General features: G+C 63.4%; 1 protein-coding gene across 4 annotated transcripts in view; it reads left to right on the forward strand.

Annotated features, from left to right (window-relative positions):
- The window catches only part of OSBPL5 (oxysterol binding protein like 5), a 72,914-nt gene that overhangs the window by 25,309 nt on the left and 35,414 nt on the right, over positions 1-12,191 (forward strand). For 3 of the 4 annotated variants that reach the window (XM_046643790.1, XM_046643788.1, XM_046643791.1), the window contains 2 exons: positions 8,103-8,259; positions 10,586-10,668. In XM_046643790.1, the coding sequence (XP_046499746.1) occupies positions 8,124-8,259; positions 10,586-10,668 (219 nt within the window). In that variant the 5' untranslated portion in view covers positions 8,103-8,123. Of the gene's footprint in view, positions 1-6,238; positions 6,279-8,102; positions 8,260-10,585; positions 10,669-12,191 lie in introns of those variants that run through there. The other variant, XM_046643789.1, reaches the window with a different exon arrangement.

Consider the following 12,191-nt stretch of genomic DNA (forward strand, 5'->3'; position numbering starts at 1 on the left):
CCACTCTCTCACTGAACAGCTGAGGGCTGATGTGCCCCTCCCAAGATCCCCAGCAGGCTTTGGCCCCAGCCCCTGGCTCCACCCATCCAGTGGCGACCCTCCTGGCCTTGGTTCCCTCTGTTTGCTGGCCAACTGCCGTGTGCTCCTCTGGGGCTGGTGGCCTTACTTACCTGGTTTTCAGGCCCACTCAGTGCCAGCCTTGGGGCCACTGCCTGATGCCCACCCCAGAGTCAGCTGAGGGGGAGCAGCTGCAGAAGGTCACATCGGGGGGTGGGGGGTGGGCAGTGGGAGAGACTGAAGCTGGAGGGGTCTGGAGGAGATCAGGCTTGCTTGAGCGCTGAGTCTCCCCCTCGGGGTCAGCAGTGTCCTGCCACCCCACCGCCCCTCCCTGCCTCCTGGAGCCACAGAGTTGCAGCCCTGCCGGGAGGGAACCAGACAGATGTAAGCTGAGGCCCCAGCCGCCCTGGCCCGCCGGCCCCCCTAGTTTTCTTGTCAGAGTTTCCCACCCACGCTTGAGGCTCCAGGCAGCCCCGTAATAAGGGACGACACGACCGTGGGCTCTGGACGGCGGTGCACCCAGCTTTGGCCGAGTACCCCCGTGGCCGCCGCCTGACTGCTTGTCGGTCAGCCCCACCACCAGGCAGGCACAGCCTATGGCACCGTCTGCCCGTGGGGGAGAGCCCCCAGGCGTGTGGAGGACTTCGGGACAGAGGCCAGCCCCACAGCGCGGGTGGCAAGCATCTCGTCTAGAAGTGGAGGTGGGGTCACTCTGGGGCCCATCTGCCTCCCTGTTGCAGATGTGGACACTGAGGCCCGGTGCTGGCCCGAGAGTGGGGCAGGGACCCCGTCTCCTGCTGGCCCAGGTACCCCTTCTCCCAGTCGTCCTCTGCCCTAGCTCCTGCCTGGTGGCACTCCCCCGACAGCGCCACCACCAGGCAGCAGTTTGCAGCTGAAAATCAGAGTTTCCCTTCAGTTGGGCCTGCAGGCAGGGCCTGGGTGGGACGTGGTGGCATCAGGCCCGCAGTGGGACCACAGGGATCTGCTGTGTCCTAGAGCCGGCCAGGGAGTGTCTGCTGTGGGAAGCGCTCGGTGGGCGGCACCCAGGCCAGCCAACCATGGCCCTGAGCGCGGTTGGCTCATGTCGGTCAGGAGGCCAGGGGGTGGGTGCCAGGGCCGGCCCTAACCCACAGCCACATGACCCAGCTGAGTCACCGAGGCGTGGCCTACGCCCTCCTCTGAGCAGGGCAAGCCACTTCCTGCCTGTCTCCTCAGGGCTCAGACACCCTGTGGCCGTGGCCGAGCCTGGGAAATATCTCGCTGGGGGAGGCCTGGCTCCCCTTGGAGCCGGGCCCCTGCCTTCCTTTCTGTCCCTGCCCTCAGCCATCTCCCAAGTGCAGGGGGGCAGGGGCTTGAAGCTGCATCGCGGAACCAGGTGTGCCTCGAGCCGCGCAACCGTGGCTGGTCATTTCCCCTCTTGGGGCCTTGGTGTCCGCATCTTTGAAAGGGGGTGTGAGATCTGCTTCCCTCACCCCTCGGGCATCACGAGAACCCCATCGGGTGGGAGGGACCGTGCGAAGGGCCTGGGGCTCCTGTAGGAGGAGCCTCCGCCCCAAAGCCCCTCAGGGCCTGAACCCCTGGACACGCCGGGGACACTCCCACAGGCCCATATGCACACCAGGTGCTCTGAAGAGGCCACTGCTCCCATGGGGGCTGTTTGCACTCCCCAGTTTGAGCCCCAGGCAGTTGATCCAGCCTGGCACCAGCAGCCTGGCACATTTCTGGACCCTCATGCTGGTGTTTGCTATTGGAGAGGGCAGCTGTTTCTGGGGCAGGGCACAGGGTGGCTCAGAAGGCCTGGGTGGTTTCCTCTGCACGGGATCTTCATGATCTCTGGCCCTGGGACCTTGGCATGTATGTGGTGTTGACATGGAGGCTGCTGTCCTTTAACTGATGGCTGCTGTCCTTCCCTGGGGCCTTCTGACTTCTCCATCAGGTGTGCTGATGGAGAGCCAAGCAAGTGGGCTGATGTTGCTTCATCCCTCAGCTTATTTGTGATTTCAGAGCATTTTTTCCTCAAAGCCTTCTAGAACCTGTTTGTTTCTGGCAGAAATATGAGTGCAGGCAGGTTTGCTGATGGCCAGACAGCAACTGCCTGCTTCTCCTGCTCCCACCAATTAATAGAGAGCCCTGGCTCATCTCCCCAGCCTGACCCTCCTCCCCTCAGCACAGCCGGGCTGGCCCCGTCCCACTGGGCCACTGGCAAGAAAGCTGAGCAGGCATGGTGGGCACAGGGTGGGCTCACACTTTGCTCGCTGTCTTGGCCTTTACAGGCCCCTCCCCGGGCCCATCTGGGCCTGGGACTCTGCCACCCCCACTCAGAGCAAACCCCCATTTACAGCTAGGGGCTCAGAGACGAATGTGGCTGGCTGAGGCCACACAGCCATCAGAGGCAGGCTGGACACGTCCCTGGCTCTGCGTGGGCCCCAGACCTCTGCCAGAGGACGGGGAGGAATGCGGTCAGCATCGCCCTCCCGCTCCCAGGCCTGCAGGTGGGACGCGAAGTGAGTCCGGTTTCTCCCGGCTTCCGTCCCAGCCTCAGCCGTGCCCACCAAGAGCTGAGGCTTGGTGGATTCTGGCCCCGGATAGCGAGGCCCTGCATCCCGCCTGTGCGGCCCTGCATCCCGCCTGTGCGGCCCTGATAAGGCACCAGTGACCTTTCCTTACAAGGATCCCATTGTTCTGGCCCAAAGGTGGGCGTTTGAGGGGGAGCGGGGGAAGCGTTTGGAGGCAGAAATGCTTGGAAGGCGACTTGCGGTGGGAGAGGGGTGGGGAGGGGGCCAGCTCCAGGGTGGGGCGTCACCAGTGGGGTGGGCTCCGTGCCCACCCTCCACGCCTTGCTGTTGGCCCATCGGCCTTGGCAAGGGATCAGAGAGCTTGTCACCTGTCAGGTGCCCAAGCAAGTTGAACTCGGGGATCTGGGGCTGGCCTGCCCCGCCGGCTGCGCCAGCACCCTGACGGGAAAGAATACCCCCACCCGTTCCCACCCCAAGACCACCCCAACCAGGGCCGTGGCAACAGCTGCACAAACCCGGTGCTCCCTGAGCAGGGGCACCTGGGGGCCTGGTTCCCAGGGGCACGTGCGTCCCCCAGCGCTGGGATCCCTGCTTGCTGGCTGGGCCAGCTGAGGGCTCCAACAGCAAACCATGGGGCTACTGTCCCCTGCAGAACCAGCCCCGCCTGCCACAGAGGCAGAAGAGACAGCTTCCTGAGACCGAGGGAGCCACCGAGCCTTCCAGGAACGGAAGCTGCTCACACCTGGGGCTCTGGCAAAGGAGAACCATGGCCCTAAACCCCGTGGGCCAGTCTGGAAAATGCTGCCATTCCCTCCCGGACTTAGGAGGCTGGTGTGGCCTTGGGTGCAAGGAGCAGGCCGCCGTGGCTTGCCTGCTGCATTCTAGGCCTGCAAACCCCTTTGTCTGAGGGTCGCCAGAGCCAGGCAGTACCGGGCCACATACACCCAGTGACGCCACTCCAGCCACTGCCCCTTCTTCTGCTTCCTGGCCTCCAGTATGAGCCTTAAGGGGCCTGGGGGTCTCTGGGCTGGGGTCTTGCTTGTAGAGAAACACTGGACCTTTCGGATCAGCATTGCCCCAGGCCCCCGTGCCAGCTGTCATGGCCCCCTCACGTGCAGGTGTGTCCACACACATGCTGTGCTGGGGACAGTCTCGACATGGGGGGCGCCCTGGGCTCCTTCCTCCAGGCCCCACAGCGTCCCCTCGGACACTTGGACTTTGTGATAATAAGGAGCAGGTGAAGCCACAGCTGAAAGTAGAAACAGCCTCATTGACGCTGGCAGGAAAAGGACCTGGACACCTGTTGGCCAACGGCCAGCCATGTGCAGATGAGCAGCTGGCCCAGTGACTAGGGGTAGCAGGAGGGGGCGTTACTGGCATGGGGGGCACAGACCAGCACCCGGAGGTCAGGGAGGCCAACAAGGGCAGGCACATGTCAGCCCTTGGCAGCTCAGGCAGGCAGAAACCAGCGCCCCAGGACCCCGGGGCTGGGCCCAGAGAGCACCCCCCCAGCTCTTGGGTGGCTGGAGCCCAGGCCCGGGGTCTTCGCAGCAGGCAGTGCAGGACGGAGCAGGGTTGCTGCCCGCCGTGGGTACTGTCCCAGGTTGCTGCTGGCTCACCAGGGAGTCTGTTTCCTCATCCATCCTTTCCTCTTTCCCTCCCTCCCTCCCATCGCTTCATCCTCCTCCTCCGTGTTCCCTCCCTCCCTCCCTCCCCTCATGAGTGGGCTCCCGTGGGGGCTGCACACCCAGGACCTGCGAGCCTTCAGTGGTCAGGGGGAGGAAGAGGGCCATGGACCACAGGCGCTGTCAGCCCAACATCAGGTGGACGGTCCTCCCAGCTCTCGGCCTCCAAGGGCCTGGAGAGCCTCTCGGTGCCAGAGTCCCCCCGCCTCCTGCCAGCGCCTCCATCCCCCACTGCCCCGGGCTCTCTGATCTTTACTATACCTGGGTGGCAGGCGGCCTGGAGAGGGAAGTTCACCAGGGTTACGGTGGAAACTGGCTCTGGCCACCTCTCCGAGGACCCTCCCGTGACCCGCAGATGAGGAGGAGTGAAGCCTGGGGGCATTTGCCCTGGGTTTTTGCCTCTATCCCCCCAGGAGCTTCTGGGGTGCCCAGCCCTGTGTCCCTGCTCCCTGCTCCCAGTGCTGGGAAGACGCAGTGAACAGGACACGCACATCCCCCTCTCCTAAAACTTGCATCCTGTGGAGGGAAGAGAGTTAACACAGAAGAGAGGAAGGCAAAAGAGACAGCTCCAGGAACCTCAAGCGTTATGTGGGGAATTCACATAGCATGAGACACGAGGACTGCGACCCTCTGGGAAGTGGCATTCAAGCTGAGTGTGGAATGCGAGAAGATGTGGGCGAGGGCATTCCTGGAGGAGTTCCCGAGCAGGGGCCTCCCGGCAGGATGGGCTCAGCATTTTCGAGGAACATAAGGGGCCAGTGTGGCTGGGCCAAGTGGATGAGAGAGTGGATGGGGAATGAGGTGGCAGGGCGGGCAGGGCCGTGGACAAGGACAGTGAGTCGGGACTGCGTTCTAAATGCAGTGAGGAGCCACTGGGGAAGTGGATTTCCCTTTGCAATGAACAAAACTTTCCCCAGGCTTGACCCCCACTGAGATAACCCCTGACCTGCAGTCGGCAGCTGGAAACAGCAGCCAGGGATGGGCACTGGGAAGACCAAGGGAGGGGTGTCTTCAGGAGAGCTGTGTAGACCCCAAGACCTACTGAATCCGAGGTGGCTTGCTGGGGCTCGTGCGCTGGTCTGGGGTGTCGGTAAACAGAGCGACAGTCACTGGTACACACCTGTATTGCATTAAGATTGGTGGGTGTCTGTTCCATACCAGCAGTTCAGTCATTAGAATGTCACCTCTGATGTGTCTGATCTGTGGGTGAATAGGAAGGAAGTGGGGAAGGGAGGAAGGAAAACCTGGCTGCTCAGCTGACTGGCTAGAAAGATTCATGGAGGAGGGAGGGGGTGGAGAGATGAGAGCTTGGTTGGATAGTTAGTGGATGGATGGATAGACAGACAGACGGGCAGATGGGTGGATGGAGAAATGATTGGATGTTTGGATGGATAGGAGGTTGGATGGATGGATACCTAGGCAGGTGGCAAGATAGATAGATGGATGGATGGATAGATGGATGGGTGGGTGGATGGATGGGTGGGTGGGTGGGTGTGTGGGCAGGTGAATGGATGGATAAATAGATGAGTGGATGGCTGGGAGATTGGGTAGATGGATAGGTAGGCTGATGGAAAGATGGAAGGATAGGTGGATGGATGGAGGTTGAATGGATAAATGGATGGAAGGGAGGGAGGGAGGGGAGAAAGAGAGAGGATGGTGTAGTGAGTGGATGGCGGAACTCACAGACTAATGAGCATCACTGGGCCTTAGCAGTGCTTGGAGAAGGCATGGAATGGGATCTGAGGAGAAAGGCAGTCAGTGATCCCCAGGCCCTCCCACCCTGCCCTGGTAGAGCCAGGCCAGATGGCCAGATGGGGGAGCTGAGACAGAGCTATGAGCAAGAGCCCCTCTACCTGCCCCGAGTCTGCAAGACTCAACCCCTGAGAGAAATGAGGCTCCAGGTAGAGGAGGCCTGCCTGTGCCCGCATCGCGCATCACTCTCCCCAGCAGCCCCCAGGGCAGGATGGCGTCTGACTCACCTTGGCTGCCAGCCTGGTGCTTGGAATGTCTCGGCTGGATGGTGAGTGAGCCAGGCCTCCTCTCAGGCTCTGGCTCTCTGGCCTGAGGCACACCGGTGCTGGCAGCACGTGTCCACTGGGACTCCGATAAGCAGGTCTGGGCTGCCCAGGTGCCCCTCTCTCCCCCAGCAGGGGGTTTGCTGGAGGCCCAGCTGAGACGGGGAGAGGGTAGACTCCTCGGGAGCCAGGTTTTAGACTCCAACATGGCTCAAGCACAGGCCTTGCTGCTTATTAGTGTGTGACGTCGGACCAAAAACCCCAACCCCTCTGACACCAGTGTCCCCACCCCTGAAATGGCAAAGGTAACAAGCTTAGCCAGGTGACACGAGAGGGAGCAGGAAGAGAGGCCGGAGGGGCCGCCCAGCCCAGATGCAGCCTGGGAGCCCCTCTCTCGGAACCCTGGGCAGGGGGCACAGAGGAGGTTCTAGGGCTGTAGACAGAGGCCCCAGGCCCCCTGCCCACTCCTGAAGCCACCCGGTCACCTCAGGAAGGACGCTGCGTGTCTGCGGCCCGCCCAGGAAGGCCCCGGGCCACAGGAGAAAGTAGCCTTTGTCCAGAGCTTGGCAGGCAGCCCTCCACCCACCCAGGGAGACGGCAGGCACAGCCCCGGGCCTGGAGGAGAGGTCGGTCAGCCCTTGTGGAGCGCGTCCTCGGGGAGAGGACGGAGCGCAGGACTAGGGGCTGGAGTCCGGCTCTGCCAGCGCCTCCCGGCAGTGCCCACAGGGCGAGGCCTTCGGCTCTCGGAGCCACGATCTGCTCATCTATAAAGGGGGCTGACGGCGGCGGGGCCGGTGTCGTCAGCTGTCAACCGCGTGCCCCAGCCCTGCTTGGGGTAGGGCTGTGAGGGGGACAGGAGAGAGGGAAGGAGGCCTGGCAGTGGCAGGGCCCGGGAGGGCGTGACAGGCGGCGGGAGGACAGACATGGAACTCCCCGTGGCTGCTCCTTCTGTGGGGCCCCCAGGCGCTGTCTCAGGCGGTCCTGGGAGGGAGGGAGTAAGGCAGCTCATCCAGGGACGCAATGTCTTGGGGCGGGTGTGTGAAGCCGGGTGCACCTCGCCTTGGCACCCCTGTGCTTTCTCTGCGTGTAAGGAAGGTGCCCTGGGAACTGCAGCCGGGAAGACAGACTGAAGGAGCGCGGAGAGGAGGGGCTCCTGGCGTCCTTGGACGGGATGGGCAGGCCAGGCTCAGGGATGGCCCCAGCACCACCACCTCCCTGCACTCTGGGGCCACCTGTCCCGCCTGCCTGCGTCCCCTCTCTTGGGGCAGCTCTTGGCCGGCCCCCCCCCACCCCGCGTGCATCAGTGCTGTCTCCCCACCATGGAGCTCCGTCACCTGGGAGGGAAATCCTGGTGGCCCAGCATGGGTCAGGGGCCCACCCCAGGGCCACTGGGCTGTGGCCAGGGTCTTAGGGAGCCAGTTGAGCACTGGGCCTGGGAGGCGGGGTTCTCAGAAAGAGGTAGCTCCACACCTGGGGTGGACTGCAGTCCTTACCCGGGGGGCTGGTCCAGCCTGGCTTCTGACGAGGGCTTTGTCACAGCCCATCCTCACTCATCAGCCCTGGAAAGCCTGAGCTCGGCCGGGCAGCCCCCCCCGGGCCGACCGCCCCTGCTAACTGCAGGCCCCTTGGGCCCTGCTCGTCCCATTTCTGAGATGTCCCCTGAGTGGGGACCTGAGCATAAGACACGGTGGCCCCCACCACTCACCCCTGACTTTCTGGAGTGTCTTTGGCCCCCTGGCCAGGGTAGGGGAGGATGGCTGCCTGCATCCAGGCCCCAGGGCCGCCCGTGGTCTCTGGCGCGGTGTGACCCATGCTCTTCTCCCTTCCAGAAGCCCCCCAGCGCCCAGGCCATGAAGGAGGAGGCCTTTCTCCGGCGCCGCTTCTCACTGTGCCCGCCTTCCTCTACCCCTCAGAAAGTCGACCCCCGGAAACTCACCCGCAACCTGCTCTTCGGGGGAGAGAATGAGCTCTACCCTCTCAGCCCAGGTCAGTGCTGGCCCAGGCGGCCCCCGGCAGCTGGGGCGAGGGCGAGGGGTGGGGGCTGGGCATCCGCCAGGGCCTGGGTCCTCCCTGGCTTTGCAGCCTGGCTGTGTGATCTTAGGCAGGTCGCTTCCCCTCTCTGTGCTGTCCCTGTCAGTGGGGTCGATAGCCTTGCTCTGCTTCCGCCCACCCCAATGCTGGGTGCTGTGCGGGACGGACGAACAGAGGCCTTGCCAAGCAGTAAAGAGCCGTGGCCAGTGGGATCGGGTGAAGCCCATCTGGAGCTCAAGCAGGGGGCTCCCCAGTCCAGGCTCAGGGGGCAGCTCGTCATTCTTGAAGAGACAGTGTGGTGCACTGGTCCCAAACACAGGCCCCGGGACAGGCAGCCTGAGTTCCAGCCCCAGCTCTCCTGGCTGGGTGACCCTGGGCCAGTGGCAGGACCTCTCTGGGCCTCAGTTTGCTCATCTGTAAAGTGGAGATAACATTAGTACCTGCTCCCAGCTTCAGAGGCATCCTGGCTCTGGGGGGGAAGCTTCAGACGGGGCTGCTCTCATGCAGCTCGGGGGTAAAGCGCTAAGGACGTAGACCCCTGGGTCACCTGTACCTGCTGCTGCTTTCGCGGCTCCAGGCGCCCCCATCTCCCACCTCTCCCACGTCTGGGCTGAGCTCTCTCGGCCGTGTCTGTGACTGCTGTCCCCCCAACCCAGCCCTTCCTTCCTGGTGCCCTTGTGTAGGGGCACAGCAGCCCCTCCCTCCTCCCTGGGCCTGGCCGGCCTCCTCCTGCCTGCCCGCCCTTACGCCCCGCCTGCTTTGGGAGTGAGGAGAGAGGAGCCAGTACCCTTCTGTCCACAGCGTCTGTCCTGCCCCTGGAGGAGACCGGGAGAGCGTGAGGCCCACACGCTGGCAGGGGCCTCTGGGGACCCATCAAACAGATGGGGAAACTGAGGCTGCATGGGGAGGGCCTGTCGAAGTCACACGGCAGGACACCTGGGGAAATAAATCCAACCTTCTGCTCTCCTGCCACTCCCCTGGGGAGCAGGGTGGGAGGGGAGGGGTGGGTCCCAGTTGGCGGTCAGTTTCAGAGGGATTTGGTCCACAGCGCGGCTGGCCCAGGCAGTGCAGGCCCCACGTGGGGTGAGGGCCTTCTCCAGGGAGCAGAGGAGGTGGCAGGTTGGGGGGCAGAGAAGGAAGGCGGGTGTGAACAGGCCGAGAGGAGGGGAGCGCCGGCGCCTGCTCCCTCAGATGCTCTGAGGGCCCCAAATCCGCCCAGCCCAGCAGGCGGCACCCACCCTGGGCCACTGCCTTCTGACAGCTGTGAACAAGCCCCCAAGACAGCTGTGTAATCAAGAGGACCTGGAGGAGGGCCCCTGGGGAGTGGAGGAAGCCCTGCTCACCCCCAGCCCAGGCTTTGGGTCAGGGCTCGGGGTGCTATGTGGACGGGGAGGCAGCGAGGCGGGGCCGAGGGCAGGGGTGCCGTGTGACCTCGAGTGACCGCTGGTCCAGGGCCTTTCCTGCCCCAGGGGAACCTGGGCCCTGGAGCCAGCATCACATTCTCAGGTCACCAAGCCAGCTTTCTGCAGAGATGGCTCTCAGCCCCCAGCCCCTGCCCAGGGCTCCGGGCAGCGGTTCTGCAGAGCCCCTGCCCGGGCTGGTTCTCGGGTGCCTGTCCCACCGCCCCCAGCAGTAAACCACCGGCCCTGGGAAGCGAGCTGGAGTGGCCATCAGGTGGCCTCCTCCGAGACCGTCCCCTCCTTGCTCCGGCCGGGACCCCCAGCTTTGGAAACCCACTTCACAGCACACGGAGCAAGGGAGGGTGACCGATGCCCCAGGATCGGATGCTGACACCTCTCATTCCTGTCCCTCCACCTCAGCCAAGCTGGAGAGGGACATGGGCACCTGCCCGGGCTGGTGCAGGAATGCTGTCTGGCTACCCCCTCCAGAGTCCAGCGCTCAGGGGCGAGGGGATTCTGGCCCGAGGGTTCGGGTGTGGAAGGAGGCCGGGGGGTGGTGCCGGCCCTGAACCGGCCGCGTGCCTCTGGGCCTGGACGCCACAATCTTTGCCTGAAAACAGGTGGGCCTGTCTTTACAGAAGCCCAAAGGACACGCCACCACAGTGCTCAGGGTGCCCGGGCTCCTCCCTGCCTGACACTCCCCCAGCCGTGACGCCAGCTGGTGGTGCTCAGCTCTCTCGGGGCAGAGTCCCAGCGGCCTCGGGCTGGCTTCCTGCCCCACCCAGGCCACCCTCGCCCACCCTCGCCTGCCACACTGGCAGCCAGCCCAGGCCGGCCGACCCGCCATGCCCCGGCCCTCACCCCCCGCTGCTCTCTTGCAGGGAAGGACATGGAGCCCAACGGCCCATCGCTGCCGAGAGATGAAGGGCCTCCGACCCCAGGCTCTGCCACGAAGGTGCCACCGGTAAGACCGGGCTGTAGGAGCCTGCCAGGGGACAACAGGAAGTGGCTCAGGGCAGGGGACAGCAGGGGCACTGGTCCATTCCGTGGGGGTCAGCCCTGAATCCAGATTTCGAGTCCAGGGAGGCCGCTGGCAGGAGGGGCGGCCACACAGCCGGTCAGCCGCTTCATCAAAGCCCCTTCCTGGCGAGACGGAGGCGAGAGAAAGGCCGTGGGCAGGCGGCATTCGGGGACAGAAAATAGTGACGAAAGGAGGCCCCAGAGCCCTGTCGAGGGGTGAGCTCTTCCTCCCTCTGCCTCTGCCTGTGCTGTTCCCTCCACCAGGATCATCCTCTCCAGCATGATGCCGCGATCTGGAAAAGCACACACACGTACACACACACACACACATAGACAGAGACACAGACACACCCACAGACACATTCACATAGACACAGACATAAACACACTCACATAGACACACACAGACACACACAGATACGTATACTCACACACACTCACAGGCACACAGATACACACTCACACACAGAGACACACTCAGACACTCACACTCACACAGACACACATTCACACAGACACACACCCATGGACACACACACCCCATGTGCTCCGCAGGCCAGCCCTCTCAGCTGGGCCCAGCTGTGCCCCTGCAGGCTCGCTTCGGTCAGGGGAGGGGAGGAAGCCGGGCACCACCAGTGGGGTTTCGGGCACACCCTTCCTGCCCCTCCATGAGGCACCCAGGTCGGGGAAGCCACAGCCCAGACGCTGACCCAGCTTGGTGGCTCCGGGTTCTGAGGTGGGTCTGGGGCGCTACGCGGGGAGAGCCAGGTTCTCCCCCGCCCTGCCCCCTGCGCCCCCGTGTGACCCAGAGCAATGGCCTTGCTTCTCCAGGCCCCAGGTCCTGGTCTGTCACACAGGGGTTAGTGGTGGTTCTGACCGGCTGTGCCCGTGTCCACCTCAGGCGAAGCAGCAGCCAGACTTTCGGTGGGTCCCCCACCCCCGGAGCCTGTGTGCCCCCCAGCCCCAGGGCTGCCGGCTGCTGGGTGAGCAGTCGGAGCACCAGCATTTGTGTCTCTGTGTGTGTATATGTGTATGTTTGGAATTATTTTTAATTTTTTTTAAATGTTTAATTCGTAGTAAAATACAGGTAACACAAAATTTACCACCCTAACCATTTCTAAGCTCACAGCTCAGTGGCGTTAAGCACATTCACATTGTGGTGCAATCATCACCACCATCCATCTCCAGAACTTTCCATCTTCCCAAACTGAGACTCTGTCCCCGTTAAACACTGACTCCCCCTCCCCCAGCCCCCAGCGCCCACCACCCTACTTTCTGTCTCTGTGGACTTGACTCCTCCAGGGACCTCATGTGAGTGGAATCACGCGGGATTGGGCCTTTCGTGCCTGGCTTACTTCACTCAGCGTGTCCTCTAGGTTCACCCACGTCAGTCAGGATTCCTCGGCTTTAAGGGTGAACAACCCTCCACTGGGTGGATGGACCATGTATCCATGCCCGTGTCGTTGG

Source organism: Equus quagga, chromosome 17 (assembly GCF_021613505.1).
Source record: "Equus quagga isolate Etosha38 chromosome 17, UCLA_HA_Equagga_1.0, whole genome shotgun sequence".
In the NCBI taxonomy this organism is placed as follows: Eukaryota; Metazoa; Chordata; class Mammalia; order Perissodactyla; family Equidae; genus Equus; species Equus quagga.